At 36.8% G+C, this 22,503-nt stretch overlaps 3 protein-coding genes across 3 annotated transcripts; all 3 read right to left on the reverse strand.

Moving 5' to 3' along the window:
• Positions 1-5,815: 5,815 nt before the first annotated feature.
• Positions 5,816-9,130, reverse strand: LOC112732512 (uncharacterized). Its single transcript, XM_025781258.1, has 3 exons — positions 8,963-9,130; positions 7,404-8,842; positions 5,816-7,298 (listed from the first exon to the last, which is right to left on the reverse strand). The coding sequence occupies exons 1-3, from the start codon at positions 9,128-9,130 to the stop codon at positions 5,816-5,818; spliced, it is 3,090 nt and encodes a 1,029-aa protein (XP_025637043.1).
• A 3,317-nt stretch (positions 9,131-12,447) lies between these two features.
• On the reverse strand, positions 12,448-15,156 carry LOC112736856 (arabinosyltransferase RRA3). The gene is made up of 2 exons (XM_025786500.3): positions 14,674-15,156; positions 12,448-13,795 (listed from the first exon to the last, which is right to left on the reverse strand). Exons 1-2 carry the CDS (start codon positions 14,869-14,871, stop codon positions 12,680-12,682), a joined length of 1,314 nt encoding a protein of 437 aa, XP_025642285.1. The 5' UTR covers positions 14,872-15,156; the 3' UTR covers positions 12,448-12,679.
• A 3,354-nt stretch (positions 15,157-18,510) lies between these two features.
• Positions 18,511-21,380, reverse strand: LOC112736858 (HVA22-like protein k). The gene is made up of 8 exons (XM_025786502.3): positions 21,127-21,380; positions 20,975-21,036; positions 20,802-20,899; positions 20,431-20,482; positions 20,064-20,127; positions 19,754-19,849; positions 19,576-19,648; positions 18,511-19,151 (listed from the first exon to the last, which is right to left on the reverse strand). Exons 1-8 carry the CDS (start codon positions 21,142-21,144, stop codon positions 19,045-19,047), a joined length of 570 nt encoding a protein of 189 aa, XP_025642287.1. The 5' UTR covers positions 21,145-21,380; the 3' UTR covers positions 18,511-19,044.
• Positions 21,381-22,503: the final 1,123 nt, after the last annotated feature.

Raw genomic sequence — 22,503 nt, forward strand, 5'->3', positions numbered from 1 at the left:
AAACCAACAATCTATGATATTAAAGCTATCCAAAAGAGACTCCCAAACTCTGTTTTCTCTTAGATTTTTCGAGAAGGAAACATGCTAGTTCACACCTTGATGTCTCTGAAATTGCAAAATCAACTAACCATTCACTGGCCATCTAGCCGTCCAAACAGATTGCAGAGATAATAAAAAATGAAAAACTGGACTTACCTTTCCATCATCAGTGGCGCCATGTTTGAGACAGATCAGCGATGGGCTTTAAAGTCGTCTCTAAATTCGCGTTATGTTTTCGGCTCAAGCTCAGATCACCGTTGCAGCTCTCCCGATTTCTCCCGCTCTGGACCGTCGCACACCTCGTGCTGTGCTTTTGCTCCTCAAATTCCGGAGAGTACTAATAATCCAGGTCAAATCATCACAAGCTCTAATCCATTTGGTTCATTCCATCATCAGTGTTGGTGAAGAAAACCTTTATTACATGTATTTAATTGTCGGAAATACTCACATGGTAACATCTTCGCATGAAGATGACATTGTGAACCACTAGATAGTTCAGTCAAACATATTTAATCAAACATATTAAATTATCTAACGGTTCATAATGTCATCTTCATGTGAAGATATCATCATAGGAGTATCTATCTTTAATTATATATAAATAAAATTATTATTTACATGCATGTGTGCATCTTATATTAGATATGGATGTGTTATGTTTGCTAATTTAAACCATATATGATGAAGGGACATGACTACTAACAAATTTGATCATTATTTTTCAGACATGGATAAATCAGTTTCAGTATGAATTTTGAATTATAGTTGGAATCCCATCATTTTCCCTACTACCCTATATACGGTAACCCTATATCCAACTACTAATAAAGTCATTTATTTACTGTAATAATTAACTTGATGCTTTCTACTTTCTTACTCTATATACATTTCACATAGTTTCTGTTGAATTCAAGTAATTGATATAGATTTGTTCCTGCGTGAGAGTTGACTCCGAGGTATAGCACGTTCTGATAACACACAGACTGGCTTTCCTTGGAGTGGTGAGGGAGGAACGTCGTCTTCTACCGGAGGGGCGGCGTTGGGTACCTGAAAAGGGACTCCGACACTCAAGTAAGTGTAAGTATGAGAGAGTTTAGGAGAAAGACTAGAGTCAATAGCGTACCTCTCACTTGAGTATGTATTTCGTATATACTGGAGTCTGTTGAGGGTGGTTACGCGGATTTGTTGGACTGGGTGGAATTTCTATCCGTTGTGTGCTTTGTTTTCGGAGTTGAGGAGAGATTTGGGGAGGGCTTATGTGTTCAGTTCCGAGTTTGTTGTTGTTTTATCCTAACGGATCATAGCCCCCAAGGTTGACCTGTTTCTTGAACTTATGAACAGGTTAAGCTTATACTTGTGGGTTATAACTCGGAACTGAATTTTGCGGGAGTTTTGGTTTTTGTGCCGAGCTATAACTCGGAGCCCCCAAGCTTAACTTGTTCACTTCCTTCATTTTCTTTATTTGAATTTTCGCGCGGAGTGTGTTGTGGGAGAGAGAGTTTTATTTTTGGAAAGGGAAACTGCATTTAATGCGTTCTGGGTGTTGGAAAGAGTGTTAAGATCAGGCCATTGATTGGATTTGGTACTCTGCACGTTGGACGGCTAGGGTTTCTTCTGGGAGGTGTAACGCTTGTAGTAAGGATAGTGGGCTAACTATTTGGTTTTTTGTTCTATCCATTTGCATGTGTTTTCCGCTTTTTTCTTCTATCTTGTTCGCGGAAGATGAGCAAAGGTTAGTTGTGCTTTTCCCTTGTTTGTTTTGTCTTTGTCGCTTCGTTTTGGCTTCTCTTCTATATTATTGTTCGAGGAATGGAGAAAGGGAAAAAGGTAGAGGTAGGGTCGGTGGTGAAAACAGAGGTGAAACTTGTTGAGGACATGTGGGAATGGGATCCAGTTAGTCCTTTTTCATGGGTAGCCGATGCGGTGAAGGGTTATGCTTCTGTGTTTGATGATGAACTTAGTGTTGCACAGTTGGGTTCTGTTTCTTCCTGGGTTAGGGAGGGTAGTAGTGTGAAGCTTAGGTTTCTTCCCTGTACTGCTGACGATCGTGTCTTCCATCGGGGAGAAGGTTTTGAATTCTTTTTCATCTATAGTTGTATTTTTGTTGACTTGGGGGTTAGATTTCCGTTTTCCGAGTTTGAGTGTGGTGTGTTGATGCAATTGAAATGTGCCCCGTCGCAGTTACATCCTAATTCTTGGGCGTTCGTTAGGGCTTTCCAGATTTTGATGAGCTATTTGGAGGTGGAGCCGTCGTTGGAGGTTTTCTTTGCTTTGTTTCAATGTAAGGGGGTTAGGCGGGGGTGTTGGTTGAATTTAGCTAGTGCTCCTGGTCGTTCCATTTTTAGTTTGTATAAGTCTTCGTATAAGGGTTTCAAATCAATGTTCTTGAAGGTTGGTATTGTAGAAGGTGAGTTTCCATGGTTTGTTGACGAATGTCTTTTGGAGAGGTTCCCTCTGTTCTGGGTACCGAGGCCTAGGCAGATACTGGGTATGGACAATATGGAGTATAGGAATGAAATGCTGGTGGAGTTTCTGGTGAATCATACCTCGTCGTCAAGCTTGCTGTCTGTTGTTGAGCTTCTTGACTTAGAGGGTGATAGTGATGCCCTTGTTGGATATATAGGTAACTGCTTTGGAATTTTTTGTGTTTCGTTTATTGGTTATTGATAATGACATATTTTCCTTGTGTTGTTGTAGTTGAGAAGGCTCCGAAGGTGACTTCATCCAGTTTGCGGGCTTTCTTTCGGACGAAGAATGTTGAAAAGCAGGGGTCGACTAGTCAGGCTATGGTTGAGAAGGGTGCTGAGGTTGACCAACCTTCTCCGAAGAAGGTTAATTTTAAGAGAAAAAGAGGGGAGGTAAAGAAGAATAAAAATACGGCCGAGGAGGAATTGATGGGCGAGGTTAACTTGGACCAGGTGAAAAAATTCACTGAGAACCAGAAAGTATTGCATGGCTATAGGGGTGATGATGATTTGACCTCCCTATGGAGTGAGCATTTTCCTTTTACTGTGATGGCGGACGAGCATGTGCAGAGTCCTTCCGACGTTAAGCTGATTCATGAAGTGGGTGAGGTTGGAGTTGCCCAGTACTTACAGGTATAATTGTTGGTATTTGTTTTCGTGTTATATTGGTTTTGCTGGTATTTATTTTCCTGGTTTTCTTTAGGTGATTGGGGCACGCTTAATGTGTGTTGGTCGGACTGAGGAGTTGAAGTGCTCCAGGGCTGTCTTTGATAAGTCGGCGATGGATCAACTTATGCGGGAGAATATGGAAAAGAGTGGTAAGCTCCGAGATGCGTTGGACTTGGTGGATCGGTTGGGAGAAAAGCTTAAAGAGGCTGAGTCGTCCTTGAAGAAATCTGGTGAGGACAAGGCTGCTCTAGAAGCTATAATTGTTGAGCTTGGGATTGAAAAGAAGCAGGCTGAGGAGGATAAGGAACATGATGGTCTGGAGATGTTTGCAGCTGGTTTTGATAGAGCTGTTGAGCAGGCGAAGTTCTTGTTGCCTGATTGTGATCTGTCCAGAATGGATCCCTGCAAAGTTATTGTTGGAGGTGAGTTGGTTGATGATGACGACGAGGTTGAGGGGGAAGGAGAGAATCCTGCCTCGTAGTGGAAAGTTTAACTTATATATATGTAATTTTGTGTTAGGTCAGTGTTGCCTTTCTGAAGGCTGACTTTGTGAAAAGTTTGACTTATGTAATTTTTTGTGAATCGTTTTGATTGAAACCTTGTTCCTCGGTTGGAGGTGTGGATATTGCTTGTTCTGTTATATTTTGTGCAAGTATGAAGTTTATTATTGTTTATTGTTGCATTTGTGGAGTTCTTTGGATAGATTGCGTTTGCTGATTTGAGGGGTTGAGTTTTTCTAATCGAAAATCTGGCGCTAGATAACATAGTGTAAATAGGAATAGAAAAATATTAGTAATATATTTGGAAAGTGCGGGGTGGTGTGCCTCATTAAAACCTCTCCAGCAAAACCCTCCTTAGGGAAAAAATCTGGTAGTAGGAAAAAGAGTGCATCACCATGTTCGACTTATACATTAGCTGAAATATAATTTCAGGGACGATATGTTCCATGTGTTTGGTAGGATAGTTCCATCGAGCTTTTGTATTTTGTAAGCCCCCTTGCCGACGACTTTGTACACTTTGAATGGTCCTTCCCAATTCGCGCTTAACTTGCCATGTCCGTGCGGCTTTCGTATGTCTTCGACCTTTCTGAGTATGAGATCGCCTTTTGAAAAAGTCTGTGGTTTGATTTTCCTGTTGTATTTCCGAGCTATAGCCCGTTTTGTTGCTAGCTGTTGTAGTGTTGATTTGTTGTGATCTTCCTCCATCAGGTCAAGTTCGGTTTTCCTTCTTTCTATGTTGTCAGCTTCGTTCGTGTTTGCAGTTCTGTTACTTTGTAGGGATACTTTGATTGGTATCATAGTGTCGCTCCCATACACCAATCTGAACGGGGTTTCCTTTGTTGAAGACTGTTCTGTGGTGTTGTAGCTCCAGATCACTTCTGGGATGAGCTCGGCCCATTCGCCTTTTGAGTCTTCCAGTTTTTTTCAAAGGCCCTGCAAAATTATCTTGTTGGCAGCCTCTGCTAGACCGTTAGTTTGTGGGTGTTCAACTGAGGTAAATTGTTGGTTTATTTTGAAGTTTTGTAAAAATTTGGTGAATCGTTGGTCTATGAATTGTCTTCCATTATCGATGATGATGGATTGAGGTATACCAAAGCGACACATTATATTTTTCCATACGAAAGAAATCATTTTTTCAGAAGTGATTTTCGCTAATGGTATGGCCTCTATCCATTTAGTAAAGTAATCTATAGCAACAATTAAAAATTTGACCTGGCCTGGAGCTGGAGGGAATGGTCCGAGGATGTCTAGTCCCCATTTGTTGAATGGCCAGGATACCTCGGATGTATGTAGCTGCTCGGCCGGGTTGTGAATGATTGGTGCATGGCGTTGGCGTTGATCACAGTGGGTGACTTTGTGGATACAATCTTGTTTTAACGTCGGCCAATAGTAACCGGCTCGGAGGATTTTCGCGGCTAAGCTTCTGCCGCCAATGTGAGTGCCACATACCCCTTCGTGGACCTCGTCCATGGCCAGTTTTGCTTCGGCCGTGTTTATGCATCGGAGGAGTGGCCTTGTGAATCCTCTCTTGTATAGCTCGGTCCCCAGTAGGGGTGGCAACGGGGCGGGTAGGGGCGGGTTTTTGCTCTACCAGACCCCGCCCCGCTCTACAGAAAACCCGCATCAAACCCGCCCCGCCCTACCCGCGAGTTGTAAAATGTTAAACCCTAACCCGCCCCTACCCGCCCTTATAATTATTAAATCCAATAAATAAAATTAAATTTTAAAAATTATATAACCACCATTTACATACATAATATAAATTAAAGTAAAAATTTATATATGATATAATATTATTAATCATTTTACTAATTATTTTATATACGTTACATATATTATATATTAAAAATATATATATTTACATATATATTATATATACCGGGGCGGGTAGGGGCGGGTTCAACCTAAACCCGACCCCGCCCCGCCCCGCCTAAGAACCCGCCCCGTTAAAACCCGCCCCGGTGCGGGGGCGGGCGGGTAGGGGCGGGGTGGATACCCGCGGGTTCGGGTAGTGTTGCCACCCCTAGTCCCCAGTATCGTGTAAAAGCTCGCCAGTCTTTTGAATTTCTTTTCGTTTTGAATGTTGTCGGGCATTATTCCTGTTCTTAGGTAGTTTATGAATGGTGTTCTCCAGTCGTCTTCCTATGAAACACTAGCCATTGTTGTTAAGGTGACGCTGGGTTCGTCCAGTGTTAGTTGTGACAACACGGGGCTGTTGTATTGACTTCTTGTTGTTGCCAACTTGGAGAGGAGATCTGCTCTGTTGTTTTGTTCCCTTGGTATATGAAGAATATCGAATCTGTCGAATCTTCTGATGAGGTTGTTAACCATTGCGTTGTATTTCTCAAGAAGTGGATCTTTTACCTGAAAATTACCTGTTACTTGTTGCACTACTAAGAGTGAGTCGCACTTGACGTTTATTTTTGTTATTCCCATGGTCTGTGCTAGGCATAGTCCTGCTATTAAAGCTTCGTATTCTGCTTGGTTATTACTTGCCTGGAAGGTGAATTGTAGTGATTGTTCGAGTTGTATTCCCTGGCTGTTTTCGAGGAGTATTCCTGCTCCGGAGCCTTTGCTGTTTGAGGCCCCGTCGACGTATAGCGTCCATGGGTCTTCCTGAGGAGATGTGTCTTCTTGTGTCAGTTTGGCGACGAAGTCGGCTAACGCTTGTGATTTGATAGCGCCTCTGGACTGGTATTGTATGTCATATTCTGAAAGCTCGATGGACCACTTGATTAGCCTTCCCGCCAGTTCGGGCCTCGTCAGTATTTGTCTTAAGGGTTGTTCTGTTCTGACTATGATGGTGTGGCTTTGAAAGTAGTGCCGTAGTCGTCTGGCTGTTATAACAAGTGCTAAAGCTAATCTTTCTAGCTTTGGATAGCGGGACTCGGCACCCTGAAGTGATTTGCTGACGAAGTATACCGGATGCTGTTGTTTGTCTATTTCTGTTACCAAAACGGAGCTGATAGCGTAGTAAGTGATCGATAAGTACAGATATAGCGGTTTACCTGTTTCTAGCGTTCGGAGGATTGGGGGTGTTGTGAGTAGTGTTTTGAGTTCTGTGAAGGCTATTTCACATTCTTCGGACCAGTGGAATTGTTCTTGTTTTCTCAACTTTTTGAAGAAGTGATGCGATCGTTGCGCTATACATGGTAGGAACCTTGCGAGTGCCGCAAGTCGGCCGGTCAATTGCTGCACTTCCTTTATTGTCCTCGGACTTCGCATATTAAGAATGGCTTGGCATTTTTCTGGGTTTGCTTCTATACCTCGGCACGTGAGCATGAAGCCGAGAAATTTCCCACTTTGTACCCCAAAGGCACATTTCTCAGGGTTGAGTTTCATATTGTATTTCCGAAGTTGTTGGAAGATCTCTGTTAAGTCGTCGGCGTGGTTTGACGTTTGTGTTGATTTTGCTACCATGTCGTCGACATAGACTTCTATGTTTCGTCCAATTTGTTTTGAGAAGATCTTATCCATGAGGCGTTGGTAAGTGGCGCCTGCGTTTTTGAGTCCGAATGACATGACTTTGTAGCAGAAGTTACCGTTGTCGGTGATGAAGGCGGTTTTGTCTTGATCTCCTTCGTGCATTAGGATTTGGTTGTAACCGGAGTAGGCATCCATAAAGCTTAAGCATTGGAAGCCGGAGGAATTGTCCACAAGTTTGTCGATACACGGTAGTGGGTATGCGTCCTTCGGGCAGGCTTTGTTGAGGTCTGTATAGTCGACACACATCCTCCATTTGCCATTATTTTTCTTTACCATCACGACGTTGGCCAACCACGTTGAATACTTGAGCTCCTTGATGAACCCGGCGGATAATAATTTCTGGGTTTCCTCCAAGGAGGCTGTCCTCTTGTCAGTTCCTAAGTGTCTCTTCTTCTGGGCTATAGGTCGGATTGACGGGTTTATTGCAAGTTTGTGGCAGATAACGTTCGGGTCAATTCCGGGCATATCTGCTGGAGTCCAGGCGAATAAGTCGATGTTTTGTCTCAAGAGTTCCACCAGTTGAGTTCGTTCTGCTTCCTTTAGTGCGTTTCCGAGGTATGTGTATCTATCTTTGTTGCTTGCCAATTGTACTTTGGTGAGGTCATCAAGGGGCATAGGTCGTTCCTGGTTATTTGTTCTTGGGTCCAAGTCTGCCAGGGCATGTAGCTGGTCTGAGTTATATACTGCTTGGACATATTGCTGGTCAAGGTGTTTTGGTTGTTCGTTTTTTAGACTGGCGTTATAGCATTGTCTGGCCTCCTTCTGGTCTCCATGGATTGTCACCACCTTGTTGTCCTGTGAAATAAACTTGACACACAAATGTACAGTGGAAATAACAGCGTTGAACGCATTCAACGATGGCCTGCCTAAGATAATGTTATAGGGACTTTTGCAATCTACTACCAGGTATTGTATTTCTAAAGTTTTGCTGTTGGGGTAATCCCCAAAAGTAGTTTTTAACCAAATATAACCTCGGATAGAGACTCGCTCACCTGAGAAACCTACCAGTTCTCCGGATGACGGTTGTAGGAGTTTGTCACATAAGTTCATTTTCTGGAACGTTGAATAGAACAATACGTCGGCACTGCTCCCTGGGTCCATGAGGATCTTTTTGACCAAGGGCTCTCCAACTTGTGCAGAAATGACCACAGGGTCGTCTAGGTTTCGGTCAGCGGCCTTGTAATCGTCGGAGTTGAATGATATTCCAGGTTTGTCCGAGTTGTTCGGCCGAGGTATTACTGATTCTGTCATAGTCATCATGGCTCGGTATGACCTCTTTCGCGCCGAGCTCGTGCATCCTCCACCTGCAAAACCACCAGAAATACAATTTATTATTCGACGGGGTGGGTTGTTATCGTTTTCTACCTTTCGCCCCTTGTCTCGGGGGTTGTCGATTGTTTTTTGTTGGTTGCCGAGGCCTTCAGTGTTTTTCCTTTGACCTCGTGTGTCGATGTATTTGTCCAGCAGTCCCTGGCGTGCTAATTTTTCAAGCACGTCCTTCGCTATCACACAATCATCCGTTGTGTGGCCGTACTTTTGATGAAAAGCACAGTACTTGAATTTGTCCACGTGTCTCTGGTCCTGGTAGGTGCCGGCTCTGCTTGGTGGTTTGATGAGCTTGGAATGTAGGATATCTTTCACTATGTCCTCTCTTTTTGTGTTGAAGGGAGTGTATGTGTCGAACTTGGGTGTCAGTCTGAATGGCCTTTGGTCTTACCTGCTGGTTGGATGTCTGCTTCGTCTGTCTTCTTCTCTGTTTTGTGTGGGTTTTTATGCCCTCCTGAGTGCTCGGAATTCTTCTACCTCGATTTGGGTTGTTGCTTTTTCTCGGAACTCGGCCAGGGTTTTAGGCTTTGCTATGACGATGGACTCTTGGAATTTCCCAGGGCGGAGGCCACTTTTAAGGGCGTGGAGGTGGACTTCGGGGTTCAGGTTGGGTATCTCATTAGTTGCTTCTACGAATCTGGTCATGTAGTCCTTTAGACTTTAGCTTGGTCCCTGTTTGATTGTGCTCAGGTAGTCTGAGTTATGGACATAGATTTTTGAGGCAGCGAAGTGGTTGACGAACTGGTCGGCCAACTCGTTAAAACTTGAGATGGAGCCTTCGGGTAGGTTGGAAAACCAGATGAGTGCGGCTCCGTCTAAGAAGGTCGGGAAGGTTCGGCACAGGAGGGGGTCGGATTCTTTATTCATGAACATCATAGTGTAGAATTTGGTTACATGGACATTTGGGTCTCCTATTCCGTAGTAAGGTTTTAGGGTTGTCGGCAGTGTGAGGTTTTCGGGCATTTTGAAATTCATAACTGGTTTTGTGAAGGGGTTGGTTCTTTTGACTATGGTTTTTGTCGTTTTGGGAGTAGTTTGTTTGGTCTCGGAGGAGTGCTCGTTGTTGTCCTCCTTTTGTTCGGCATTTTTGCGTTCGCCCTTCGCGTGGCCGTGCTCCATCTGGCGCAGGAGCTCGGCCATCCTTTGATTCTCGGCCCTGAGGGCCTCATTGATTGCCATCATCTCCGGTGGGTTGACGTCGGAGGGAGCGTGGCTGTATTCGTCTGCCATTGTTTGTGTCCTGCAAAACAGAGGAGATAAAAAATGCACAGGGCAAAGAAAAAATGGGGTTAAATGAATCGGGCCCTACGGTGGGCGCCAAATGTTCCTGCGTGAGAGTTGACTCCGAGGTATAGCACGTTCTGATAACACACAGACTGGCTTTCCTTGGAGTAGTGAGGGAGGAACGTCGTCTTCTACCGGAGGGGCGGCGTTGGGTACCTGAAAAGGGACTCCGACGCTCAAGTAAGTGTAAGTATGAGAGAGTTCAGGAGAAAGACTAGAGTCAATAGCGTACCTCTCACTTGAGTATGTATTTCGTATATATTGGAGTCTGTTGAGGGTGGTTACGCGGATTTGTTGGACTGGGTAGAATTTCTATCCGTTGTGTGCTTTGTTTTCGGAGTTGAGGAGAGATTTGGGGAGGGCTTATGTGTTCAGTTCCGAGTTTGTTGTTGTTTTATCCTAACGGATCAGATTTTATGATGTTTTTAGAATAATGTTATTTTTACTTCAAATGTTAAAGACTTGATATTCAAACATACATCCAAACTTACTGATTTATGTTTTGGTTCTTTTATATGAAAACTAAACTTCCATCATGAATAAGTTTATGTATTTTATATTAAGTAAATTCCTAACCATTTGTCCGAAAGAGAAAGCGGTCTTCCACGTTTGAAAATCACTAATCGTGTCCAATAATCCCAGAAACCAATAAATGGGAAAAGATCTTCAATAATCCCAGAAACCAATTTGGAAGGAGTAGTACCATGGAGGAGGTACATTATCTGTTCTTCTCTAGTAGGACCATCTAGTCAGTGTGCAAGTGGAAACAAGAAATCACCAAATGAAGGCCATGATGCTAACAATATCAATGTATATACAAAAATATTATCTAAGAGGCTTGTTGCTGATATGCAAAATTATCAGAATGGAAGTTCTTCAGCAGATCCAACTCAACTTATGAACCAGAATTTGGAAACACACATCATCAATGAATCTGGCACCAATTCTCAACTCGAAAATCCGGTACTATACATAAAAGTTGGTTTATATTCATTCAATTTGGTGTGTGTCGACTTAGTATACAAATACAAAATGATAGAGTACACAACTTTTCGCTTGTTACCAAACAGCGAAATCTCTGGACTTAACCAATTCGATTTGTACTGATGAATAACAAAGGAGAACAAATCTAATGTTGACATGAATATCACTAGTTTAAAATCGCATGCATGCATGATAAGATCCATAGATATATAGATAGATAATTACTAAGACTGAATTCATTTATGTTCCATGTTTAATTGTTGAATCCTATATATAATATCACAATCTGCATAGTCTGGTTTATTCAATTATCAATCAACTTATCATTATATCTAGTGTTGGTATATTTAACACTCAATTAATCTAATAGTTGATGCTAAGGTGCATATAAAATTTACTTCGACAGGAAGATGAAGAAGAAAGAAAAGCAAGAAAAGGGAAAGCAGTTGTGATTTCAAGCAGGAAACCCATGATGAAAAGAAAGGTAAAGATTAATATATTGTTATATTGATTATTGAGAGATTAAGCTAAAGCATGCTAATATATTCAGATGAATGGTTCAGGATGCATACTTAGAAAGATTTATATTTTGTGTTGCAGGATTTTCCTTCAACTAAGAAGCAATGTGGTGTGGTATTAGGAAATGGTATGTGAAACGAAGTTTGTAATTTGTTATAGTTATAGGGAATAAAGATGAAATTTGATGTTTTATGATATAATGAGATTTATGCAGGGGAAGAAGCACAGAAGGTTATTACTAGAATGAAAAATAGTGATGCTGCTAATCAGAATGGAAGTTCTTCAGCAACACTAAATCCAACTAAACTGAATCAGAATTTGGAGACAGGAATCAATGCATCTACTGGCATTGTCCGACCTGAAATTCCGGTACTAATGTATATTTGTTTGCGTTCGCCCTTTCTCACGTGTACTGTGCTCACTCGCTACCATTTATCATAGACGTGGTGTGTGAGGCCTAATCGATTTAGGCCTCACATCCTCTCAGTACAGGAGAAATAAGAATGACTTAATCCATTTCTATCTATAATTTTGTTAAAAGAAGCCTTTAAATTTAATGACTGTAATTTAACTCTTAACTAATCATGTACTAATATTTCTTGTTATGGTGTTATTTACTTTGAAAAGAAGAAGAAGAAGAAATAAAAGCAAGAAAAAGGGCGGGAAATGGGATATCATACAAGAAAATAACGATGAAGAAAAAGGTACAAAAAAATCTTGGTCATTTTACATACAAGTATACAACGTTTTAATTTCCATTTATTTAATTTGTATGTGTTTCAATTCCCTTGGCAGAAAGAATATGAGGAGGTAGAGAACAAAGTGGAAAGTCTGAGAGATGAAAATAAAGAATTAAGGAAAGAACTTGTTTGGCTTTCTCAAAAGTGTGTGGATATCACAAACGAAAATGACTCTCTGCTGGAAGCAATGGTAGACAAGTATGGGGAAGAAACAATAGCACAACTTTCCAAACAGTATTTGGATTTGGCCCATTCCAACATTTAAGTTTCATTAACAAAATGTTTGAATCTTCTGGGGATTTGGTTAATCCTCTAAAGTAAGGTGCATGGAGCATCTTGATTGAATTAATGTATGTTGCTTCATGAATCTGAACATATAAGTGATATTATGTTTATTCTAATGTTTACTTTCCAATGTTTATTACGAGGTTAAGATAAAAACAACAAAGCTTTTCCATTAGCAAACAACAAATGTTACACAAGAAAATCTCATATAAGCCCCCTCTAAAGAAAGCACAACAAAGAGAAGAAGAGAACGGAACCATATAAGAAATGGGGCAAACAACATAACTCAATGTGCTTATAAGTCACATCCTTTTTGACCTAAAGTTATGCTTTTATATACTAATAAAATCTACTGAAAAACCTGTTCTGAACAAAGGCAAGGTTACCAATTTGAGCCTTCAGGGAAAGCTTTGAGAGCATCCTGCTTCCCGTTGACATAGAATTCGACAACCGCTTTCATTCGCGGAAGCTTATCAGGGTGGTAATTCACATGAACAATTACCGGTTTCAACTTGCTTAGCTTAGCATCATTCCTCACTGTCTTGAAAAGAACCTTGCTGTTCATGAACAGATACATATCCATAGTTCTTCTTGCAGCATGTAGCCCTTCATAGCCTGGATGCGAGGGGAAAAAGAGCTCCTCGTTGAAAACTGCCTGGTCCCATGCATCCTCCTGGGAAAGTCGAGTTGCCACACGATCCAAAAGTTCAATGGAGGGAATTGTTGGTCTGATATAGAAGAAACCAGAGTTGTACACCCATATCCTCATGGTATGTGCATATCGAGCCCAACCCATTGCAGGTTCATCAAAGACATCGTTATAACCGTAAGCCGTCCTGTTATCATGGCCATCACTCATGGACTCCACATCTGAATCCCGATATAGATGATCGAAGGGATTTTGCAAATATACAATGTCCACATCTGATAGAAGAACACCATACCCCAACTGCAAAAATTCTCTTAGAATACGGAATTTAAGCCCTGAGACCTTATGGTTCCCTCCTGTCTTGCCAATGTTATCAACAGCTGCATCCGGATCTCTCTTATACACTGGGACTTGATTTGATTGGCAGAACTGTTCAATCTCTTCATCTAAAGCAACAACCAGATAATTGGTTATGTTTACTCTCTTGATGTTGGTGAACCAGACCTCCAGCATTTCCTTCACATTTCTGTTTGCAAGCGCAACTATAAGCTCTTGTTTAACTGCGATTTTCTGTAATAGCTTTGCCAACCTTGGGTTCACGGATTCATCAGGAACAACAGTAGGGTTAGTTCTTAATCCCTTGACGGTACCAAAAGGTCCAGCTTTTTGCTGTTTACCCAATGCAAGAAACTGCTTTTGAGCCTGATCTTTCCCTTGCTCCGCAAACCGCAGCCTCTCTGTCAATTCCCTCACCTGTTTTTTCAGCTCAGCATTTTTATCTGATACTGCCACCAACTCTGATTTCAACATGTTGAGCCGATCAGAGGATTCACATTCAGCTGGATTTTCCTGCCAAAGAAAAATACAACACAATGAATGAATCTTGCTACGCACATGGTCTATAAATCTAGAAATCATGTCCAAAACATAAACCAAGGCTCCATCTGGTAACTACCTCAAGACAAATACAGAAACACTAGGAGACACAAACTTCTTCAGATAAGAAGACAAATACAAAGTAGAGAAGGAATGCCTTTATTCTAGGACAAAATTTGCCTAATTTTCCATCCAACAAAAAACTGGAGAAAGGAACAGAGAACATTTTGTCTTGTCTCTGTCTCTATTGGCTCAATGTCTGTGTTTTCTGTCCTGAGACCCCTACCAAACAAAACACACTGTACATGCAAATCAGGGCAAAAGATGAAGTACCCTTACTTTCATAGGAAACCATTAAATAACCCCCTTTTTAAGCACATTTGATAAACTTGAAAATATCAGCTAGATTCATCCACTCTAACTAGCTGAAAAACTGAATTCCAGTTTGAGATGAAACCCAGGAAACTGCATTATCTCAATGCAGAGAAATAAACCGAATCTGGCCAAATTTTCTACAATATCAAACCAATCCAGGCACAAAGTACATATTTTTTACCCACATATTGAAAACAAACACTACTAACATCCCTATTTAAAATAGGTGACTAACCAAGACTATTACATATATGCTAAGTACTTGCATGATCCATATTACGTAATCAAATGACTCAACAAATGATCTGCAGTGCTACAAGGTCAAGCATAATCCCACAATGACAATAGAGGTAACAGTTAAGTCAGAACAGAGGAACTAAAAAGTCAACGAAAAACCCATTGCAAGAGACTAAGATTCAGAGCATAAGATAATTCAAAACAAAAGGCAAAGTTGTAATCTTTTCTGAATTTGGAACCTGGGTTTTGGATCCGGCAAGAGAAAGGTGGCGATTTGGGGTTGAAGTGGGAACAGAGTAGAAGAAACCATTTGGGAACAAGAACGCGAAGACGCAACCAATGAGGACCCCAATTGCTACGGCGGTTACAACCTTCGATTTCCAAAGAGAATGGGAACCGTTGTTCCTCATCAATGCTCCTTCTCTGCGTCCAATCATGGTGTGTGTTTTCTTCTTTGGGTACCCACCTCAAACGAAAAAGAACCACCTTTTTGAGATGGTGGGTTTCTGGTTTTTTATTTCCCCTGTTTTTGGGGTTTGGAGAGCGTTAAAGGGTCAAGAATTTAGGAATGAAGGTTATTGTGATTGTGAGTATACCATTTGGTTTCAGCTTTTGATTCAGTAAAGAAAAAGTGACGTTGATTTGGGATACAATACAATACAATACAAGCTTCTTAGATTGTTGTTACACTCAAATCAGCTCAGGCCTCAGCTAGTTCTAGATCTTCTATGTAGTAAAAGAGATTATTATTATTATTATTATTATTATTATTATTATTATTATTATTATTATTATTATTATTATTATTATTATGGGTAGATTGCAATAATTAGGTCAAAATCAAGAACTTTATGTGCTGTAATTCTCATAATTCAATAATTTATTTATTATATTTTTTTCTTAAGAAATAGTATTATAATGTCTAAATATGTATTAAAAGAATTCTTGAGTTACTGAAATTTTTTATTTCAGTTTAGGGGTATAAAGAAGATATTTTAAGAATGAATTTAATATACATTTCTTCTACTTAAAAAGTAACAATAATTTTTTTCATCTAAATGTATTCTTAATGAAAATTGAATATCGGTGTTCCAATTCTTTATTGAATGAAAATTTAGAGAACTTGACTCGCACACACAATTTGAAAAATAAATTTAAACATTTACTCAGATCAATACGGATAAGTGCGTAACAAATAAAAGTCAAACCACTAGGATCTAGGAATGAGTTAATGATAGAAGACTTTATATAATACTAGCAACTAGATGATAAATTTACACCGTTTTTAGTATGAAACTCATTTTAGTCTTTATTTGTGGCCTATTTATCATAAAAAATAATTTAATATTAATTTTTACATTATAAATAATAAATAAAAATTTTAAATATTTTTTTTATTAAAAAAAATTAACTTTAATTTTTATTATAATTTCACTTAATTAATTAATTAATTAAAATAATTAAAATTAATATAGTTATTATTTTTTGTAATAATATTATTAAAATTTATAAATTAAAAAATAATTTACTATTAAAAATATTAATATTAAAAAAATTAATAACTTCATATATAACCATAGTGTACAACATATAATTTGAAATTAAACTAATTAGTAAAATACGCAATATAAAAAAAAGTATAATAGAACTCTATAATTAACGATAAATATTCTGAAATTGCCATATATATTTAATTAAGTCTTTTTTTAACTGTTAATATTGCTGCATATTTTAAAATTTGGTATTTTTTAAAAAAATTGATAATACAATACAAAAAATTTTTTTCCTAACTGAAATAATTAAAATAAATTATTAATTAAATAGATATATAATTATTTAATATAATAAATTATAATTTAATTATTTAATATAATTATTTATTAATTATGAATTTATATAATTATTTATTTTTATAATAACTTGTTACGTGATAAGTTATTATTAGACAATAAAAATTCATGTTCACATAGGCTCTCTCCTCTTAAAAAGCAAGCTGGGACTTCTTTTTTTTTTAATGGCTAGCCTATGCTTTTTAGAAATAGGATTTCATATTTTAGCTGGAGTTGCTCTTAGAATTTTTACCGTATCAATGTGGCAAATTAAATTAAAAATAAAGTAAGTAATATTTTCGTAGACTTTGCTACAAGAGGAGTACTAAGAGTTTAAAAAATTTTATAATTTATAATTATTAATTCACCATTATTAATATTTTTAATAGTATAAAATTATATTTAATAATATAAAAAAAATTTTATTAAATATTAACCAAATTTTAACAAAAATGCTGATTTAGACTTTCTTTTGCGGAGGAGAATGCTTTTAATGAAAAAATAAAATAAATATAATTTTCCCTCATTTAAATATATCCACCAACTCGGATACAGTTTACCTGGCTATAAACGTTTCTATACACCCTTTAATAACAATAAGGAGTGTGGAATTATTTTAGAATAGAGTAAAGTATTGTTTTTGTCTCCAACCTAACGTTTCAATCGTCCTATTTAAGTCCTTAACGTTTTAAACTTGACTCAATGTTGTGCGACCCGTTAACAAAATTGACGGCAGGACAAAATTGATACGATTTTAAAACGTTAGGGACTTAAATAGGACGAAAACGTTAGGGACAAAAACGATACATAAAAATAAATTTTAATTTAATTTTATCTTTCAATAATATTAATTTTTTATTGTACATAGTATTCAATTATTTTTTAATTACATCTAAATAAATTACACTTAATCACATTACTTTTATTTTAAATAAATTTATTTTTTTATAATTTAAAGAATTTTGATACATTAGAGACAAAAGGTATAATTTATATTTTATTGTATATATATATATATATATTTTTTTTTTCTTTTCTACAAGTTTATATACTAGTCATTCTACAAATATTTCATGATAACTAAAAATTTTTAAGAGTAAAATTATAAAAAAAATTAATTTATTTAAAATGAAAGTAATATGATTAAGTGTAATTTACTTAGATGTGATTAAAAAATAATTGAATACTATGTATAGTAAAAAATTGATATTATTGAATGATAAAATTAAAATTTATTTCTATGTATCATTTTTGTCCCCAACGTTTCCGTCATATTTAAGTCCCTAACGTTTCAAAATCGTCTCAATTTTGTCCTGCCGTCAATTCTGTTAACGGATCCCTAATGGCAGGATAACATTGAGTCAGTTTTGAAACGTTAGGGACTTAAATAGAATAATTAAAATGTTAGGGACAACTTTGAGACTTATCCCAAACGTTAGAGACAAAAATGATACTTATAGAAAATTCATAGTGTGCATATCGGCATATATCTGTTTCCTTGTTCCTTATAGAAAATTCGAAATGGATGAGATGCTCAAACCTTATTAACATTAATAACAATATTATATAACCGATGAGCTGTCAAGACATATAGTGGTCGTTTGAGCACATGCGAGTTAATTGAAAAGCAGGGTGCTATTATAGTATAATACTTTAAATGAAAAATTTTCCAAGCTTCATTCGTCTGCAGAGGACGATTAGGAAGTGATTAAGAATTAAAGAAAAGAACAAGTCGATCTCTGACTTTTTAATTTACAGATATTTAAGTTCTTAAGAATTTAAAAATATATTTAAGTTTCTGACATCTTTAAAATTTGGACACATTAATTCTTGAATCTAATTTATTCTATTTTAAAAACTCACTGATATGTGCATTCGTATCAACTAGATCAGTACAAAAGAAGTCACGTTTGATTTCTTCGTTAGATCTAACAGATCTAAATAAACATAAAGGATTAATATGTCTAAGTTTTAAAAAGATCAATGACTTAAATGTCTGCGGATCAAAAGGTCGAAAATTCATTTATCATTTTCTCTAAGAATTAAGATTATTAGAATATATAACAACTATGCATAATTCTTCACATCCATTGGTTTTTGGATTATACCTTTTTCACTATTTCTCAAATATCCATTCTCATTTTGACCTTTTTCTTCTTCCTGTGATTGATATCATTCTAGCTTTTATATATTAGGAATGTTGCAAACTCCTCCTAACATGACCCAAATAAACAGAAGAACCTGAACTATCAAGATCAAATAGTGGGAAATTATATGATGGATATTAAAAATCCGAGTAGCAAATTAATGTATAGCAAATTTGATGGAGCTCTGTATAAAAGTTCCATCCAATGGAGCTGCCTAAAATATTTACAGATTTATCCCACCTTACTATTTCGTCAAAGTTGGTCTATCTGCTTCGAGCTCATTGACCGGCAAGCAAATCAGGCGGTAGATTGGTTGGCCAGGTTGGGTGCACTGACGGCCGGTAGAGAGATGGTGTAGACAAAACCCCCAAGTGTGCTGCAGGACATTAGGTGAGGTACTATATTACTTTTGTTTTATATATGTCACTCCCAAGTTCAACTAGTTGCCAAGAACGTTCTTCTTATTGGATACAATATGCAAATTTCCTATGTACAATGATTGAAACAAGGGAAAAATGAAAGAGAACAGAAAATTTGAAGCTCAGAACTAAGACAAAACCACATGCATATCACAAAATTCGTGCATTATAAAACTATCCAATCGATGCTTTTCTAACGACGAGAAACAAACAGATCACTCTTCGTCTGATTCAGAATCCTGAACCGGTGGCCCCTTCGGTCCTTCGATATGATTTGGTTCCCTTCTAGCCGGTAGAATGATACTCCTAACCATTTGATTTGCTGACACAGAATGCAGATAACATGAGCAAAGAGATCTCTTAAGCGAAAAACTAACAACAAATTAAACAAATCTTTTATATGAAAAGAAAATTTAATCCCTTCTGATGACCAAAACCACAAGACCACATATTGAAGGAGGAGTAAATAAATCCTACTATGCAATGAATTTCGAAACTCTTAGTTAAACCATGTACTTAAATCTACACTGCCATATTCCAATCACAAGTTCACAACAAATCTACTGAATTTGAACAAACACAGAACAGCAAATAGAAAAGCTAAATCAATTAAAATAGCTCCTAAATGCGAACTTTCATTTAGCCATTTCGTTTATACATTTTCTTTAGAAACAACAGATTGGCTATATTGCATTGAAATAGGAGATTAAATAGTGAAAATAGAGCTACAGAGTTCACATGCATACCTGTCACTAAAATGTTCATTAGTAGAGATCTTGCAAGTTGGAATTCCACCTGGTGTGCAATGACAAATTTACTCTGCGGAAAGGAAGGAGAAAACATATTTTTGTTTTCAAAAGAAAATAAAATAAACAATGCATTTCCAACAATGAATCATAACAAAATCAACAGATAGAATTTTACCATTTCACCATACACAACGTCGACAACATGATCAAGTCTAGCTTGATGCCTTAACAGGAATGGACGCAAATGATCCGTGTAGAGTTGTTTTGCACCCTGTTCAACAAGCACCATGTGGTTTTGTTTATTTACTACCACCCGATATACCGGAAATGTTATCACGGAGACAAGCACAAGTAAAAGAGAAGTAAAATAGCATAATACAATATATCCTGCTCAAGAGCTAAAAAAGATATTATTAACTAACTGACTAACGAAGCAACTGAAAAAACACAAAAGCAGTAATGTACAGCAGTTTGATTAAGCTTACATTAATAGTGGGAAGCTGTAGCCAAACAAGAAATGCAAACTTCATGTGGTAATAGAGTGGAAACCTGAATTGATATGATAAACGCTTAGATCCCACAATACTCCAAGTAAAATGTTAAAACACAATCAAATCAAGATAGAAAATCTGAATGTAATTGGTTCCAGGCATCAGGAGAGCATAAATTGTGGAAGATCACAAGAAGAAAAAATTGGAAGCAAATAACAAGAAAACATAGGACTAGCTACTTTAACAATGAAGACATGAATAAATAAATAGGCAAGTTTGCAGGAAGAAAAAAAGATGAACCATTACAGTTAATAGAAGCAAATGAAATAAACTTATGGAGATACTGACGACTTGACCGTACCAGGAAAGTAACTTTTCTGCAAACATTTCTGCTACACTAAAAGATCCATAAGCTGGAAAACCATAAGAGAGATCAGCATTAATAAACATACCCATATTCCAGATAAAACCATCGAATCAATGAACTCTTAAAAAAATATAAATAAATAAAATGAATTGCACAGATGATTATCAAAAGTAATTCCCACTCACTTGGGAATTCTTCCAAAATGGTCAATCAAAACTTGAATGATACAAACACAAGTAAGTATTATAAGCACTAACAATTACAGGACAAGTATATGACAGGGATCAATGAATGAAACACTTAACACAACAATAACAGCAATTAAGCAATTTTGTACACATTAAGAAGGAAGGAAAATTAGGAACCTGCCCAATACAATAACCACTTGTGCTGGTCATTTTGGTCTTTACTCTCAATAGCCTTAAAGGTAGAGTAAACGGGTATCACAATCCCTATAGAACAGCTTCATAACAATCAAGGAAACCAATCATCAGTGAAAGAATGAAAAATTTGATGGATAAAAGCATAAATAGGATACCATGCTGTTTTGAGAACAATGTTGGAATTAAGAGGGCAAAGAAGCTGTGCCAACCCAACAACCTGCAAAACCAACATACACAGTCATAACCCAAAAGAAAATGAAAATAAAAATTGAAACTTTTTGTGATGTATGAAGAAGAGGGCGAGAACCTGGGTGTGAAGAGCCATTAAGCATAAATTTGCAGAGAAGGGGGATTTGATTTCTGAGGTTTAGGGATTTCAATTGCAAAAGAAGAAAGCGCGAAGCTCGTGCTCAATGGCGTTGTTGGGGAATTGAATTGTTGAGAAATCGATCAAAGAGGAACCTTACTTTGATTTTGCTTGTTACGTACCCTGCAATTTAGTTAAATGTATAATCAATGCTACATTAGAAAACTAAGGTTTAATTATTCCTTCAGTCGCATACTTTTACCAAATTTTTAATTAATTTTGTATATATATTAAGTTTTTATATTATTTTTAATTTTATAATTAAATTATTTTTATATAAAAAATATTAAAATTAATAGATTTTTTTTAAAAAAAATATGTGATTAAAGGATATGTTAGATTTTTTATTGTAAATACTTTTAATTTGTAAAAAAATATTTAATTAATTCTAATATTTTTTATACTAAGAATAACCTAATTACAAAACTAAAAGTAATATAAGGATTCAATTAAAAAAAATCTATAAAAAAAATTAAAAATTTAATAAAATTATGAACACTAACAAAATAATTAAACTAAAAACTAACTATTAAAATTAGTCGTTATAAAAAAATATATTCTAAACTGAGTAGTGATTAAATATAGATATACATGGTATAAATAAAAAATAAAAAATATTAAATACACATAAAAAATAGTTACTAAATTAATTATTATGTATTTATATATTTATACTTGTTAATTCACATCTTTTCTAACTAAATAATTAACCACTCAAATAATCACTTTTATCATAATAGAATAATCAATTTTTTTTAGTAATAAAATATAAATTATAAAATAGTAAACATATATTTCTAGTATATGACTGTAGCTGAAAAGAAAAATGGACCGTTCCTGGAAATGAAAAATGTTTTCACTTGAAAATTTGCTAAATCCATAATAAAAGACCTTTTTTGTTTTTGGACTTGATAATAAAAAGCTTTCTTTTTCAGTTCTTGGTCAACTAAAAGGTCTTTTTTTTTCGACCTAAAAGGTCTTCTTAAATCATGTAACCTTTGAGAAATGGACATTCCAACTGGGCCACATAAGGCTCGCAAAATTAAAAACCAGCACCTCCTACGTGATTTCTGTTTTGAACAGGAAGATGCAAGCACCGCCCTTGGAGCCTACTTTTTTTCAAAAATACTTAAATACTATTAAACTGTCATAGGTGTAAACTGTAAAGAGTGCCAGGAAACTATGGAGCACGTTTTACTCCTGCAGTTTCAACCATCTGGAACCGTTTAAGTGTAAAGAGTGTGACACCTGGTACAAATCACCATCAGTTACAACTAATAGGTGTAAAGAGTGTGACATCAGTTACAACTAATAGGT

This window comes from Arachis hypogaea, chromosome 13 (assembly GCF_003086295.3).
Source record: "Arachis hypogaea cultivar Tifrunner chromosome 13, arahy.Tifrunner.gnm2.J5K5, whole genome shotgun sequence".
NCBI classification, from domain to species: domain Eukaryota; kingdom Viridiplantae; phylum Streptophyta; class Magnoliopsida; order Fabales; family Fabaceae; genus Arachis; species Arachis hypogaea.

Coding starts and splice junctions, on each gene's coding strand:
- LOC112736858 (XM_025786502.3), bottom strand. Junction 20,128..20,430: donor GCAGAAAAGTTACTTTCCTG/GTACGGTCAAGT, acceptor ATATCAATTCAG/GTTTCCACTCTATTACCACA. Junction 19,649..19,753: donor ACGTTGTGTATGGTGAAATG/GTAAAATTCTAT, acceptor TCCTTTCCGCAG/AGTAAATTTGTCATTGCACA.
- LOC112736856 (XM_025786500.3), bottom strand. CDS start 14,871: ATGATTGGACGCAGAGAAGGAGCATTGATGAGGAACAACGGTTCCCAT. Junction 13,796..14,673: donor TTGCCGGATCCAAAACCCAG/GTTCCAAATTCA, acceptor TTTCTTTGGCAG/GAAAATCCAGCTGAATGTGA.
- LOC112732512 (XM_025781258.1), bottom strand. CDS start 9,130: ATGACCAGATTCGTAGAAGCAACTAATGAGATACCCAACCTGAACCCC. Junction 8,843..8,962: donor AAGCAACAACCCAAATCGAG/GTAGAAGAATTC, acceptor CTGACACCCAAG/TTCGACACATACACTCCCTT. Junction 7,299..7,403: donor AATAATGGCAAATGGAGGAT/GTGTGTCGACTA, acceptor CCAATGCTTAAG/CTTTATGGATGCCTACTCCG.